The sequence below is a fragment of the Parasteatoda tepidariorum genome, chromosome 12 (assembly GCF_982258835.1).
Source record: "Parasteatoda tepidariorum strain Cologne lab strain chromosome 12, Ptep-v5.0, whole genome shotgun sequence".
Taxonomy (NCBI): Eukaryota; Metazoa; Arthropoda; class Arachnida; order Araneae; family Theridiidae; genus Parasteatoda; species Parasteatoda tepidariorum.
Window position 1 is genome coordinate 8,993,230 of NC_141766.1, and position 15,541 is coordinate 9,008,770.

The 15,541-nt window shown below is 28.2% G+C and overlaps 1 protein-coding gene across 1 annotated transcript; it reads left to right on the forward strand.

Moving 5' to 3' along the window:
* The first annotated feature begins 1,154 nt into the window (after positions 1 to 1,154).
* LOC110282427 (nucleoside diphosphate kinase) lies at positions 1,155 to 14,915 on the forward strand. Its single transcript, XM_021145765.4, has 4 exons — positions 1,155 to 1,472; positions 9,772 to 9,873; positions 11,583 to 11,695; positions 14,706 to 14,915. The coding sequence occupies exons 1-4, from the start codon at positions 1,206 to 1,208 to the stop codon at positions 14,827 to 14,829; spliced, it is 606 nt and encodes a 201-aa protein (XP_021001424.2). The 5' UTR covers positions 1,155 to 1,205; the 3' UTR covers positions 14,830 to 14,915.
* The last annotated feature ends 626 nt before the right edge of the window (positions 14,916 to 15,541 follow it).

Sequence of the window (15,541 nt, forward strand, 5' to 3'; positions counted from 1 at the left end):
CAAATACTATGCAGACTTTCCACATATGGCCCTTATTATTAAAGAACACCGTCTTTCTCTCTCCTGCAGACATCAAGACGACTTTTCTCGAATTTGAGAAAGAAAATACATAACAAAAGCTCTCCCATTTTGGCCTCGCCACAGATAACAAATGTTGACGCGGTACACCAGCTGATATTGATCACATCATACTCATGTGTCCACTTTTGGATCAACAGCGCTCCATACTCCGAAGACAACTTGGCATCGGGGCTCTGACTTTCTCATCACTCATGCTCGTCGGGCTACCGAAGCGGGGGTGCGATCTGCCATCCCCTCTGCAGAGGATCAAAAATGTGATGGCAAGTCTTCGGATCATCCTATGGGGTGCTTCCCAATAGCCCATTGTGAAGCTCCAGTGCGACGTAAATGAACAGCAGCTCATCACTCTTGGATATATCAGACAGTCACAAGCTTCAATCATTTTTTCGATTCTTAAAAGCTATTCATATGGATGGTGTTTTCAATATAAATGTAAACAATAACAATCCCGAGTTCTATACCCGCTCTTGTTCCGGTTAGAAAGTTTGCAACGGCTTACTGCAGCTTATTCTGCGAGGCGATATTTTCAAACGGATAATTTTGTTTTCAATAAAAGAAATGAATTAGATAATTTCTGAGCTCAAATCTGCCGTATTTCATAAGATATTAATGCTATTAAGTAATTCTGGTGAGTTTGAAATGAAAATTTATTTCAGTTATTTATAGATATATTGTTTAAAAAGGTGGCATAGTGCTAGATTTTGAATAGCTCGTTTTTTTTGCAGTCCTGATTTGGCCTCTTTCCTTATGTTTATTACTGTTTGTTCTTGTTGCAAGCTGTGCACCATCTTACGTTAGTGTTAGCACCTTTATCATTGTAAACACGAGTATTGTTAGCATTGTAAACACAATTAATAAGTAATCAAATACCACGTTTGCAAGAATCTTAAAACACAATGATCACGTTGTGAGCCAAATGGCTTTAAAATACACCGGAGACAGTAACCCGGAAGTATAGGCGGTATAGAGCTTGCAGCGTTCCCTAGTGTAGAAAGCACCAACCATTCTGTAAACTTCATCCTATCTCTCACTTTACGATAAGCGAGCTAGAAGCGAAATACTGCGAAGAGCTCAGTTCCAGAAACGCCCACCAATCGTCATCATCATCATCATCGTAATCGAAAATGTCATTTAAGATTCGATTATTTTTACAATGTTATTGTATAACTTTCACATCCTTATCATCACTTTGTTCCTCCGTTGCTAGCCAATATTGTCCAATAAAGGTCACAACTGAAAGTTGTACTGACAGTTTGGTTTGTGCTATGGCCCATCGAGAAAGAACTTTTGTTATGATTAAGCCTGACGGAGTGCAAAGAGGTTTAATTGGAAAAATAATATCCAGGTTTGAAAATAAAGGTTTCAAATTGGTTGGAATGAAGTTTGTACAGGTATATTCTTTGACATTGTCGCTCTGTAATTGTTTTTTTTTTTTTTTATTTCATTTTAGATAATTGGGCCTATTTATTTGTATTTTTTAATAGTATAACTGAAATTTCGATATCATTTTAAAACACTGATAAGTTTCTTACGAGAAATGTGCTGCATTTTGCTTTGTTCGCTTACAATATAGCAAAATGTGTCTCTAGAGTAATTGTAGGCAAAACATGAGTTGATAGAAATGAAAATGCTTTCGTGAATTCTTTTACCTTGTTCTGAAACATATATGGGTCATTCCAAAAATACAGTTCACTAGGCTGGTTAATTACTTAATCAAAATAAAGTTTTAGCAGCAAACTTTTAAAAAATTATTAATCACTATACTTTAAAACTTAATTGCATAGACTGAAAAATGTCATCCGTGTTACCAAAATTTAAACTTATCATCCTGTTTTTAGATAGAAAAATGAATAAGGAATTTTGCCCTGGTAACACTTAGCAGTGAAACTTCTTTTCTACTAATAATGTTTTCTTATTTATGTATGTACATTTGTCATTAATTGCAAATTCTGTCTCCTGTGTTACTATTTTAATATTTTTACAACTTAAAAGTTAGCATAATTTCATTAAAAATACATTGATATGGGAAATTTGAAGAATATATTTTTGATACCTATTGAAGACGTTGAATATTTCTTGTTATTGTAGTAACAAAGTGGGCATACATATTTAACACCAAGATTTGAACAATTTGAAGCGTGGTATTTTTTATTTTTCATTAACATCAACTGGACCATTGAATTGATAGAAAATTCTATATCTTCTCACTTTTAAATTTTACATTACTGTGCAATTTGCATTGCCATGTATTTCGTGTGCCAACTAAAAGTAGCAGAACATAAAAGGGATGGTTTGATTTGCAGCAAAAAAAAACATAAATACACTTTCCACCTTCAAGGCACTTTTCATGCAAGTTTTTCATCAGATCTATTTGGTAACTCATCTGATTTTTTTTCTGATTACTTTGTTACAGTTTCCTTCTTTCCAGCAGTTGCTCTATTCAGATGTTATCTCTTATATGAAAATTTTTTATTAATAGGGTGACCCTGGGTAATTCACGATCACTCTGTTTCTGGGGTAAATAATGATCACCTAAGTTTTATTTTAAGAAAATAATTTTTTTCTAAATTTGAGACATGGACAAGAATGCTTGTACACTTTACTAAGGTATAACTACATTTACTTAATAATAGTTTTTTGTTTAATCTAACAAAATAAGTATCTTTTAAACTGCTTTCTGTATTTTCCATTTCAGAGATGGGTTTCAAAAAGTGCACATTTCTGCAAAGATCTCCCTCCTTCTCTTAATAATAAATATTTTGAGTTACATTCTTTTTCTTTGATATGAAAATAGTGTAAGCTCTTGTTTAATTGTTTCACATCTACTGTAAACATTATACCTAATTGATTATAGGAAACTATATCAAATGTTGCCCCCTACAGATGGGGTCATTATTGATCACTGGGGTAATTCCTGATCATTGTCATTTCTTTTCATAAATAGTATTAAAATAAGCTAATAAATAGCTAATTGTCTTTTCTTAAGTAACAGTTCATATTTATCAAGTGAAACGACTTTAAAATCTATTTTAACTCAATTTAATCACAAAATTTGTTTTTAACCGTATGCTAGACAAATGTGTTCCAATTTTAAGTTTATAAATTAGCCTAATATAAATATGGTGAGAAATTATAAGCCTAAAAAGGATACTAAGGTTCTAGAAATCAAAATTAGTTCTAGTAATTAAAGTTTCTTAATTAATAAATTTCTTTTAATGATTGAAAATGAAAATTTCAGTGTGAGAGCTGTTGACATACCTTACTTAACTTTACACTCTCCCTTAATGAAGTTACAAAATCCAGCAAAAGTAACCCATGTGGAAACTCTTTCTTATATTCCAGCAGAACATGAGAATGAGTTGGCTACTTGCCTAAAATACATGGCATGATACAAAGATTTTTGGAAAATTTAAAGTGCTAACCTTTATTTTTGCTTTTTAAATAAATTGTTTTATTGGCTGCTTAAACATATATTTTTGGTTCATTTGTTTGATCTTGATGTCTTATTTGTTAATTACCACTGTATAATTATTTTTAAACAGCCCCTTTATGATTAAAACTGGTGTTCAGGAATTACCCCAGAAAGGATCAAGAGAAGGGGTAATTCCTGATCAGTGAAAATTTAAAATATTTTAAATTCTAATTAGATTTTCAAACAAATCAAGGTAGCCTAGGACTCATCTCATATAGCCTCTAACGTCCAGTAAATATTATAATTCTATCCTGAAAAGTTTTCTTACAAAATAGATGTTTGCATTTTTTGATCAGGAATTACCCCAGGTCACCCTACATTTATTTATTTTTTGCTGAATGGATTTGCGAATTTTAGATTTAAAGCCTAAAGCTTCTGAAACATTTTTTTCTCAACCTATACTTTATCACCTTTTTTGTCACAATATTCCTTAAAATTTTTTTCTTGTTTCTTTCTCAGACCTTTTGTACTACAATGGCGTGCAATACCAGGAAAATCTTTCTCATAAATTTAGTTTTAGAGCGTGAAGTTAAATTACAATCCCAGAGTCTGTTAGCTATCTTTGGTGTATACTCTTTTCCTACCCTCAGCTTCTTTTTTTTTTTTTTTTTTTTTTTTTTCTATTTTAAGATATATGTTTTCCTTATAGTTCTATCCCATCTCATATTTTTTTCTTTTCTCTGTCAGTTTACTCTTTTTTTTTTATATATTTTAAGTTAAAAGTGGTGACTGTTTTGCTTTATGTGCTGTCTTTGTTCTGCTTTCGTTGTACACCATTTTTTTCTTGCTAATCTATGTTCTCTTGCTGACATATATCACTTGCCAATCTTTTTGTTGTATGATATCTATCATGATCCTTGTTCTTGCATTATTCTTTATTTTTATGGAGTTTTCTTCTTTCTCTATGTTGTTGTTCCTCCGCAGCTGTTAATGGCATAATCTAAAAGAACTCAACATAGAGTATAATCTCTCTATTATAGAAATTGAATTATTTATGGAAGAATTGGTAAATTAAAACTTAAAGGTCTTTTATTGTAGCACAACCAATTATTACTTTAGAAATTATGTAGTAGTTAAAAAAAAAAATTTGTTTCTTTTATATTGATGTAAATTATGTGTATGTGTAATTCTAGTTTGTATTTTAAAAATTAAGTAACCAAGGTAAGGTGGCAGTAGCCCTCAACCTTCTAACCAAAAGAACCATATCACAAAGTTAAAATTATGTTTCCAAAAGTATAAAATTTGACTTTTCTAAAAAAATTTATAATTTTCATTAATCTCTTCAAACAGCAAAGATGTAAACAGAAATAATTTCAAATATACATTAGCCAAATTGGAATTGTAATTGTATCATTCTATTATTATTTTATGGGGAAGATTTCCATATCGAAATCTGCACTAAAGTAATTGCAAACGTTGGCAGTAAACTTTTTTTAAAAATTCAGTGCAAGTAAAAGACCAAATTAAAAAAATATTACTCTTAGACACCCTCTTGCAAACCTCTACATATTTCATTTATTTTTAAGCTGTGTTTGTACGCACCAGGAATATTGGGAAAACTGGAAATAGTCAGATAAAGTGAGATTCAAAACAAATGAGGGAACTAGTTACCCTATCAAATTGTGAGTACTTCACTCTTCTGTTTTCAACCGTAATTTTTGCATGTGCAATAGAGGATTTAAAAAAAAAAATATCAGATATTTATTATTCTTAAGATTTTACAGATTCTATTCTAAGACATTTCTGTAGTTTGTCAGTTGGGTGTCAGAGTTAGGCAATTGAAACTTAGCTTAGAGAATATTGACATGTTAGGTTTTTTTCTTTTGTTTCTCAATTTTTGTTATCCTTTATTCATTATGACATATTGTTTTATAATTTCAGAAAATGCAGTAGTTAATGAAGAGAAATGTTTTTTTATCTTTTGCTATTTTTATTGTTTTGGTTATCTATTAAAGAAACAATATTTTTTAATTGTATGAATTCTGCTTCCTCAGAGGTGTGCTATCATTTGCAAATTTTACCTGATGTGGAATCACATATGCTTTCTTTAAAAATAGTCTGCTTTTATAAATATAAAATTGGCTGCTCTTATAATATTTTTTCTGTTCGGCAGAAGAAAAAAATTTATATTGCACAGTAAATTCCCTTAGTCTTATTTTATCTTTCAGTCAAGTTTATAGTTTTTTGACAATTTATTATTTCTAATCAGAGTTGACATTATTTAAGTCTCCTAATTTTTTTTTAAAATAAAAAAATAGCTTATTACTGTCTCTTTAGAATTGCAATTTTATTTATAATTTTAAGTTACATTTTTAATAAATGTAAATTTTGATTTTTTATTTTTTTAAAAGATATCCTGGAATTTTACGTAACTCACCTGGAAAAGTCAGGGAGAAAATTTCTTTTTAAGTATAAACCTTGTTAAAGCTTGCAAATTTAAAATTCATTTTGTGTCTTGGCTACTGTAGTTGGCCTTGGCTTTCCAGTTGGTAATTTCCATTATGGTTACATATTTTGTTAAATCATCTAGTTACCTCTTTTGGGATTGAAACATTTGTTCATTGTTTTCAAATTTCAGATTTTTTTCAACCGTATATTTTCATTTGTTCTGTCTGTAAGATCAATGTGAAGTATCAGATTTTGTTAATCAAAGACAATATTCTTGTCTAATTAGATGGTCAAGTTCACTGCCGTTTCTATATCTCCCTCGCGATTTGTTTATTTGAATTGTCTGAATGTTTTCTTTAAAAAATTATTTGAATCTTTATTCATTGAAGTCTATGTGTCATTACCTAAAGTTGCTTTAGGCCTGATTTCTGTTTTATTTTGTTTTGTCATTCATTGTAAAGTAATCACCAAATAATGAAATTGGTTGGCAACTATTTTCTTCCCTTTTCTACTCCAAAAAATTATGAAGAGGCACATTGAGCAGTTCCATATTCTTTCCTGTTTTTGCCTACTATAATCACCAAGAAATCAAGCAGTTTGTGTGCAACCAAAAACTTTGGAAAAAATGGTGTGTAGCAATTTCTTCAGACAGACTACAAGCTATTCTCTCTAAATTCATCTTTTTGTCTGCTGTTTTGTTTTTTGTATGCCTCTGTCTAAATATCACCAAAAAATCTATGACTACTAGGGAAACCTCGCACCTTAATCTACTTTAAGTTGAAAATTAATAATAAATTGTATTTGATAGTAAGCAAGATACTTACAATTCCGTAATTATAATTTATTTATTAAAACTTTAAATCTCCATTATTTTTCTTTTGGAATGATCTTTCTAATAGGTAAACAATGATTCCGCTAGACTTAGGAAGAAAGTACATGTTCTTCGGAGATAGGACTTCTAAATTCCTGTGTCCTTTTTTGCTTAAAGTGAGTTCATATTAAAATGTTAATCCTTTTGTTAAAGATTTACATGAAAAGTAAATATTTTGAAATTAGAAGAAAAATAAAAATTCAATTAGCAATTTTGCTATACTTTTACAAGGAATTAAAACTAAAATTTTTATATCAGTTGCCTTCTAAATTTTAAAATCTGGAAATATTTTTCCATGCCTAGTAAAAGTTACATTTTTCTTTTCAAATCAGCATAATATATATACAGTACAGAACCCGTTATCCGGAAATCAGAAAACCGGAAACCCAAAAAACCGGAGCGAAATTCGATAAATTTTCCCGCCATTTTTAAAAGAAAAAAAATTTTCTCCTCATAAGATTTTAGGATTTTCCTTTCTTTTTTGAAAGATGTTTACCTTACCATCATTTTGGAAATAATCATTAGTGTATTTAATCGTTTTTTCTTCTTTTTAAGATTATATCCAAAAAAAATTTTGTTTCAGTTTGGTTTCACAATTAAAAAAACGGCTTTTTGTAGCGATGCAGAAAACCGGAAAAATCAGTTATCCGGAATAGCGATGGTCCCAATCATTCCGGATAATCGGTTCCCTACTGTAATATATAATGCTAGTTTGATCACTAATCTTTCTCTAAGGGAAGGATAAAACCATTGTCATTGAATTTGAGTAGTTTGGTACTAGTATATATTTAAAAAAAATTAAAAAGGAGTAAATGACATCAGGCAGCTATAGCTTAATTTTAGATTTAATACAAATATTTAAAAACTGTAATTCCTATAAAAAATATTTAAAAAAAACAATGAAAGTTTTAATTGTTAACAAGCATCAATCACTAAAATATTTAATTTTTTTACGCAATAAGCGTCTTAGTTACAATTTATAACAATTATTTCACACAAAATTTCATAGGTAAATTCCAACAGATTATGTGATAAAAGATCAAATCTTGATTTAGGTATTAACACTTTTATCTGTTGTATTCAAAGTAAGTTGGTTTTTTTTAGATCAATTATTTTATTAGAGAATGGGTTTTGTTAAGTTTTAAGCCAGTATAATTTATTACTAAACAGCGAATATTCTATAACAGTACAAAAAAAAGAGAAATATTCTTGATTTCAACTAGCTTTTTAAGTCTCTAATGCATTAAAAGTAAAATTTTTAAAGAATTAACTAATTACTAGGTAATATAAAATTTTCAAAATTCTGCATGAAAATAAATTAACTTACGCTATAAAGAATACATGAAAAATTAGAACAAAATTTGGAGAAGGGAAAGATGAAAGTCTCCCTGGTGAAAAACAAGAAGTGATATTGAAGAGATAAATTTCCCACTTCTTCCATCTATTAATATACACATTTATATATTTGTCTTTTTTGATTGACAAACAAAATATTTATAACTAGAACGAAGAATCAAAGCTCTTAATTACGATTGATTAAACTCCTGCACCAAGTGAGCACTCATGCAATTTGATTTTCTTCTGCTGTCAATGCAAGGAAAAGGAGAACAAAAATTTTGTTTTTGTTTAAAAAAATTATTTAATTTAATTTAGCCTTAGAACAACAAAATTAACATGTGCTGATTTTGTTCATAGCCCTGAAAAAAAATTATGCATTATAACTTTCTTTCACATCCCATCTATGCTTTTTGCTATATTTGCAGCAATTTAGCATGAAAACAAAATCACTGGCTTACCAAAAATATTTTATGATAAATGTAATGTTTTTCAAGCAAATTTAACTATTTATTTTTATGTCATTGAAATAAATAAGAGATAGATCATGGTTGGAAATAACTTTTTACGGTATAGTAATTTCTACTTGAATGTTAACAATGAATTAATATAAATAGATTTGGTTTTTTAATAAAATATGTTTTTCCAATGTCTAAATTATTTTTTATCTATCCCTTCTGGGGATTATTACTCATTTTTCAGGGACATTAAACCAAAGAGTTTTCTGCTGGTACCCTTCACCTCTATACACCGATGAGCCTATTCTAAGCTATCATATATCTCCCTCTTTGAAAACAGAAAAATATTTTTCTACATTTATCTGTATTTCAAAATGCAAACTGGAAAAACCTTAATTTCCAAGAAATTACCAATCAACTCGGAAATTCTCAGAGTATTAACAGTATAGGGACCACACAAAACCTTACCGCTAGTGTTTCAATCTGTTAAAGTTTTTAAAACTTTTTTTTTATGAAATCAATATCTTATTAAGACTTTCCAGAGGAACTGTCATTTATTTATCTTGTCGTCAATAAATTTTTAATAGAAATTTCTAATTAACAATTTTATTATTTGTATTTATACTAATAAGCTATTATTTCTTTTAGTTCAAATCAAACTTATAACAATCATAAATTTTCAAAATTAATTCATATCTGGAGTTACAAAATTCATATCTGGAGTTATAAAATTAACAAGTGTATCTCTCTTATAAATACTAATATATCCTATAAATTTTAAGTTGAATATGTGAATTTGTTATACAATTAAATAAAAGTTTAAAAATTTTTTATTGTATTTAAAAATATGTAATTAAACAATACTGTTTTAAATAAGACTTTTTGTGAAACATTTTGTATTTTACTCTGGAGATCTCTGAGTATTTGTGTGGGCAGTGATCACTGGGCTTAATTCTGAGAAAATTTTATTACTTTGATTGCAGAGTTTATGCTAATTTATTTAAAGTAGAATGAAAAGATGGAAGTTTCTCTCTGAAGACGACTATTGATAACTTTAGATATTGGTATTTCAAAGTTTCCTCTGAGTTATTTATAAACCTAAGAACTTGTCTATTTATTTATTTTAGGCATCAAAGTATAATGTAATTTATATTTTTATTTTACAGGCTTCACAAACACTTCTTGAACAACATTATGCTGAGTTAGCTGGGCGGCCTTTTTTCCCAGGCTTAGTCAATTATATGCAACTTGGACCTGTTGTTCCAATGGTACTGCTTTTGTAGTATTGTTTTTATTTTTATTATTTTATTTATTGACTTCATGATTTTTTGCATATCAAATGTGTATAGTATGTGGAATTAAATTTCACTAATTATTTACGTTTAAATTTAGGTCTCAATTATTGAACTCTGTTTATTCATTGATATTAATAAAGAAAAGAAGATAATTGTCATAGATTATATTTATGGTTCGATTTTAATATAATAAATTTGTTAGTTTTGTAAAGCTCTTATTAAATTACATTTGTAATACGAGCTATTCTTAAAATTTTGTCTTAAATATTTATTAATTATGTATTTATTTTAAATATACTCATAGAATCGAAAATTAGAAACTTGTTATGCAGAAATCGGGAGCGTCAAGCTCCTTCCAAAATTAAATAATGGTTTGGGTGACACCAAGACAATGAAAGAAAAAAATTACCTGAAAGAAATGTCCGTTTTGAAAAAGATTTTTTAAAGTTTTTATAGTAATTGCTGCCTAATTTAAATAATATTGTTTTTGTCCAGGCTATTTAATACATCGTTTTTAAATAGATGAAAACTAAAAAGTAACAATTTGGGAAGAGTAAATAAATTTAATAAAATTCTTAAATATAGAAAATCAACTGTAGTTTATTTCAATATTTTACATTGTAGTAAAACCGAATTCTATGTTACTCAGAACTATAACAAGAATCAAACAATAACACAAATCCATAGAGAGTTTGAAGGAACATAAAATCCATAAAGAGCTGATACAGTCAATACCTAGGTATACAAAATCCATTTTGTGCTATACCTTGAAAAAAAAAACATGATTTTTTAAAAAGGGGGGAGCTGAATTTTTTTTTTCTTTAGGATACTTAACAGCATAAGTACCATTGCCATCAGCATTAGCATGATTAAATCATTGATATAAATCAACTAATTTTTTATCGTTAACCAATTGAATTAAACCAGTTGAATTTTTTTTAAAGATTATTAAATCTAAAATATTTTTATACAATATAATTAATGAAAGGATGATGCATTTAAAGGCTGAAATTTTTTTTATTTTTTATATCATACAGTTTTTAAAACTTTTCAATTTTATTACTTTGAGTATTTTCCATTAAATTTGAATTCAATCACTTAAAAAAAGAATATTTTTTCAAAGAAAGTCATTTTATGTTCGATACACAGAAAGTCCCTTTTACTTTTTTCCTTGGATCCTTTTTTCCTTTGAAAAAAATCCTTGATATCCCTCAGACTGAAATGAGATATTTTTAATACATTGCTGACCGGCAACATTTCTGAAAATTACCCCATGTGCCCGGCTATTGTTTTGAAAGCGGATGTGGAAGTAAAACAATATAAATAAACTTTAAAAAATTTTAATGCCGTTTGATGAAAAGTTAACATACACCATGCGTAATGGTACACCACAAATTTTACAAGTATATCAGGTTTCGTAAAGTTATAATAAATTGGTATAGAATTTAATAGTAAAACTTGAAAAGTAAGGACAATTACGCCCCCTTTTTAAAATAGTCGCCACGAGATCACTGATAACAGAAACACGAGTTAACTCGTGACCAGTCAGCAATGTGTTAAGCAGCGTTATTTTAGTGTTTCTATAAATTTAATTCCATTACAATTTCAATACTATTTTTTATTTATACATTTTATTGTTTTAATAGAACTTTATTAGAAGCAGAATATTGGAATTTTTTCAGGTGTGGGAAGGATTGAATATAGTTAAAACAGCTAGAGATATAATTGGTGCTACAAATCCTATGGAATCTGCTCCGGGTACTATAAGAGGAGACCTGTGTGTGCAAGTTGGCAGGTAAATTTTAGAAAAAATTACTTTCAAATGAATAAAATTTCTATTTCATTCTTTAAAAGATAATTACTTATTTATATGGGGGCTGCCACCTGCCATTTTCTCAAATTGCAAGAAAATGTTTCATTTAGGGATTGACTATGCTTGACAAATTGTAAGAGCTGAATTTCTTTTTCTTCCCAGCTAATAACTTGACTTCATTAATGAAGGTTTTTGTGACATAATGCAAAAATCATTACAGTTGATGCAATAAATTAAGTTTTAAAATTGCTATGCCTGGTACAACCAATCAGCTAATAGTAATGAGAAGCACTACTCTAGTAGGTATGTTAAAGCAGTATTAGAAATGCTTAGTTTTCGTATATTTTCTAAAGCAACTACAACAAATACTAAATTTTTAGAATTCTTAAATACTACAGCTCTTAGTTGCAACCCAAAACTGTTATTAGTGTGATATGCAGGTGTCCAGGAAATCTTTAGGGGGGGGGGACAAATGTTTCATGACATTGTTAAAAATTTTAAAGGTTTTAATTTTAGGAATTAAGTGAGAGCAATTTTTTTCTTCAGTCTTTCTCTAGCACATATTAAAATTTTCCCAGCTGTGAACAACTTGGGTATGAGAGGAAAAATATATTTTAAGAATAGAAAATAGCTAAATGTTATTGCCATTACCATCATACTAAGTTTTGTCCTTGGGGTACATTTGCTTTTGACTGTACTTTATGCAATATCTAGTTATGAATACCCATTTTCATCATTAAAGTTTGTTTTTTTTTCTGAGAAATTGGTTGTCACAAATCTGATTTAACTTTTTAAGTGTGGTGTATATTCATGGGGAGATTAATTAGTCAGAAGACATTTTAACTCCCTAGCTAAAGAAGCAAGCAAGATAAACATATTATTAAAATTACTTCTTGCTATCAGAGTTTGTATGCAAAGTTTTACTAGGTGGTAGTAATATTAAGAAGAAAAATAGTATTTTATATTTGAAACTGCCAGAATATTTTAATAACTGTTAGTAAATATACCTAAATCTTTGGCCTTGAATTATAATTTCTTCCTCTATGATGAAAGCTAATTCTGAATCTTTCAACTTCATTATTCCACTATTGATACATATTAAAATTAATTTTTACCAGGTGCCTATGAACCATGTAGAAAATTAAATATTTTTAATTTCAGTATTTTTTTCCTAATGTATTGTGATTTATCATAATAATATTTAAAAATTTAATTATTGATGTACTATAATTAGTTATTTGTGGGGAATTCAATAGTAATTATTAAAAGAATTTTACTAATAAATATATAAATGGAAAATATTTGAATTATGTTGAAAATTTCTGTATATTATAATATTCATACAACTGTTATTTATGCTGGACCCTTTTGTAAATTTTTCTTTATAAAACATATGATTTTTGCAGGGCCCGCTAAATTCATTTTTAATGAAGCATTTATTTTTAATTCATTAGCATTAAGCATTCATTTTTAATTAAGCAAATTAAGTATTTCACCTCGCGAAATTCGATAAAATCACAAATTCAGCAAAACAAATTGTGTTTTTGCTATAAAAAAATTTCGTTTCAGTAGAAAAATATATCTTCCCCTCGATTCTTACCATTACGCCAGTATGAATTTTAATTAGAATTATATTAAGTCCAGATAATGTAAGCATAAAAAACCCATGTAAAATACTGATTAACATGTTTGTTGCCTGAGCATGCAATATCATGTGACAAAACTTTCTTGTGGCTTGCGACATTGAACAGGGATGGGATATTTCTGCTTTTTAGTGGGTTTCCTCCTTTTATGCTTTTGTCTCTTAAGTTTCAGCCTTTTTATCAAAGACTCCGATTCTCTAAACGTTTTTATACTTTATAAATATTGCGCTTTTTCTGAAAATTAAGTCGTTGAAATAAAATAATTATATTTATTTCTGATTTGATATATAGATATAATCAATCGCATAATATATCGAAAGATATATAGAAAATTCAAACTACATAGCTGTCTACCCTTCCACATATCTACCTTATTTTAACTATTAGCTTTTGCAAGCAGAAAATAAGATTTTCCTCATTTTTACCCTTCCGCTAGATAGCTTGGGTTTTCATAATCCAGACATCGCTGCATTTTAATATCAAACGTCAATTTTTGTATTTACCTGATTTCAAAGTTGCGTGTTGCAATTCTTATTCACGTGATTTCAATATCCTTCATTGCAATTCTTATTTACGAGATTTGTATTGAGGCGTTTTTAAAATTCTGTGTAACATATCGTAGTCATGTGAGTTTATCCAATGTCGTGATTTGTTTTTGCACTTGTAATATCTAACATCTATTTTCGTATTTGCACATGATTTGAAAATTAGGTTTTGGATTCACATTCATGCCATTTAGAAAATATGCATCGTAATTTGTATTTACGTGATCTGAAAATTATGCATCATGATTTGTATTTTACATTTTTGAAATCCAATATAGAGTTTCATTCCCATGATTTCAATATCGCGATTTATATTCACGCGCTTTTGAAATCCTTTATCACAATTCTTATAAATGTTAAGTTTTTTCTTGAATTAGTTACTATAAATGTGGCAGTTTTTCTATCGATGATTATTGCTATATATAGGCATTACAACATCAGCGAAACTGGATGAGAATATGTTACTCATATTTTTGCTATAAATCATGTAAGATATACTCTCATGAAAATCCAGCTTTTTTGCCTTTTGGCCAATCTCATCCCTGATTGAAGTAGTTAGATGCATATTCTCATCCAACTATTTTATGTACTGTACTGAACTATATTTTTTGCTTAAAATTTTAGCTTATTTAATTACTAACAATGAACAATTTGCCATATAATATGCAATAAATTTTTGACTAAAATTATACTATGTTGTATTTTAAAGTTTAATTTAATCTTGTTATGTAATCTTTAACAATGAATTTTCTAAAATCTTATAAAATTGAATTTTCATGTTTGCATATTTTTTTTTTTTTGCAGAAACATTATTCATGGAAGCGATTCCCTTCCTAGTGCTGAGAGAGAAATATCTTTATGGTTTACTGAGGATGAACTAACCAACTATTCCCAAGCAATGGATAGTTGGATATATGAAGAGAATTAAAAAAGGAAATGATTTTATTTAACTGAAATAAGCTGTCCTGAAAGTGTAAACATTTTTAAATTAAAATTCATTGTTTCTTCATCAAACCTCTGCATAATTGAACAAGAAGTGTTTTTTTTTTTTAATTTTTTTTTTTGCACCCTTTGCTTTACTTTTTGAAATTTAAACAAAAAATTTTTAAGAAATTTATTTAGCTGATTTTAGTATTTTGATTTCTCTTGTATATATTTTTTCAAGTGCTCACTCTTTAGTTCTAGTCACATTAATTTAATCTTGGTATTGTTTTTTTTTGTTTCTGCTTTGTACTTGCTGAATATTTTTTTCCAACTACTCTTATTTATGAACACGTATTTATTCAAGCATTCCAATAAATAGATATTAATATAAATGATCTTTATTTGTGTTTGATTGTTATTTACATTTGGGAAGAAAACCTGATGAACCTAATACTGAGAATTTATTTTACTTAAACATTAAATGCTGTTTTTAAAAAAAAAGTTTCTTTTAATAAGTGGATTTTACTACTATTTTTGATCTAAGAATCAAAAAATTTAACTGATAATAATTTAATTATCAAAATAAACTGGCATTGGTTTAACTTTTGTGAGTTTACTAATTAAAACTAAAGCTATTTAATTTGTGTTCTGTGTACCTGCGAGTCGTTTACCATATACAGTTTAACTTAATAACTTAAACAATTAAGTGAAAGATA

What these genes read in the sequence shown, in the direction of transcription:
- LOC110282427 (XM_021145765.4), top strand. Translation starts at nt 1,206, where the DNA reads ATGTCATTTAAGATTCGATTATTTTTACAATGTTATTGTATAACTTTC. An exon ending in TTGGACCTGTTGTTCCAATG is followed by an intron (nt 9,874 to 11,582) that starts GTACTGCTTTTG and finishes GAATTTTTTCAG; the next exon opens with GTGTGGGAAGGATTGAATAT. An exon ending in CTGTGTGTGCAAGTTGGCAG is followed by an intron (nt 11,696 to 14,705) that starts GTAAATTTTAGA and finishes TTTTTTTTGCAG; the next exon opens with AAACATTATTCATGGAAGCG.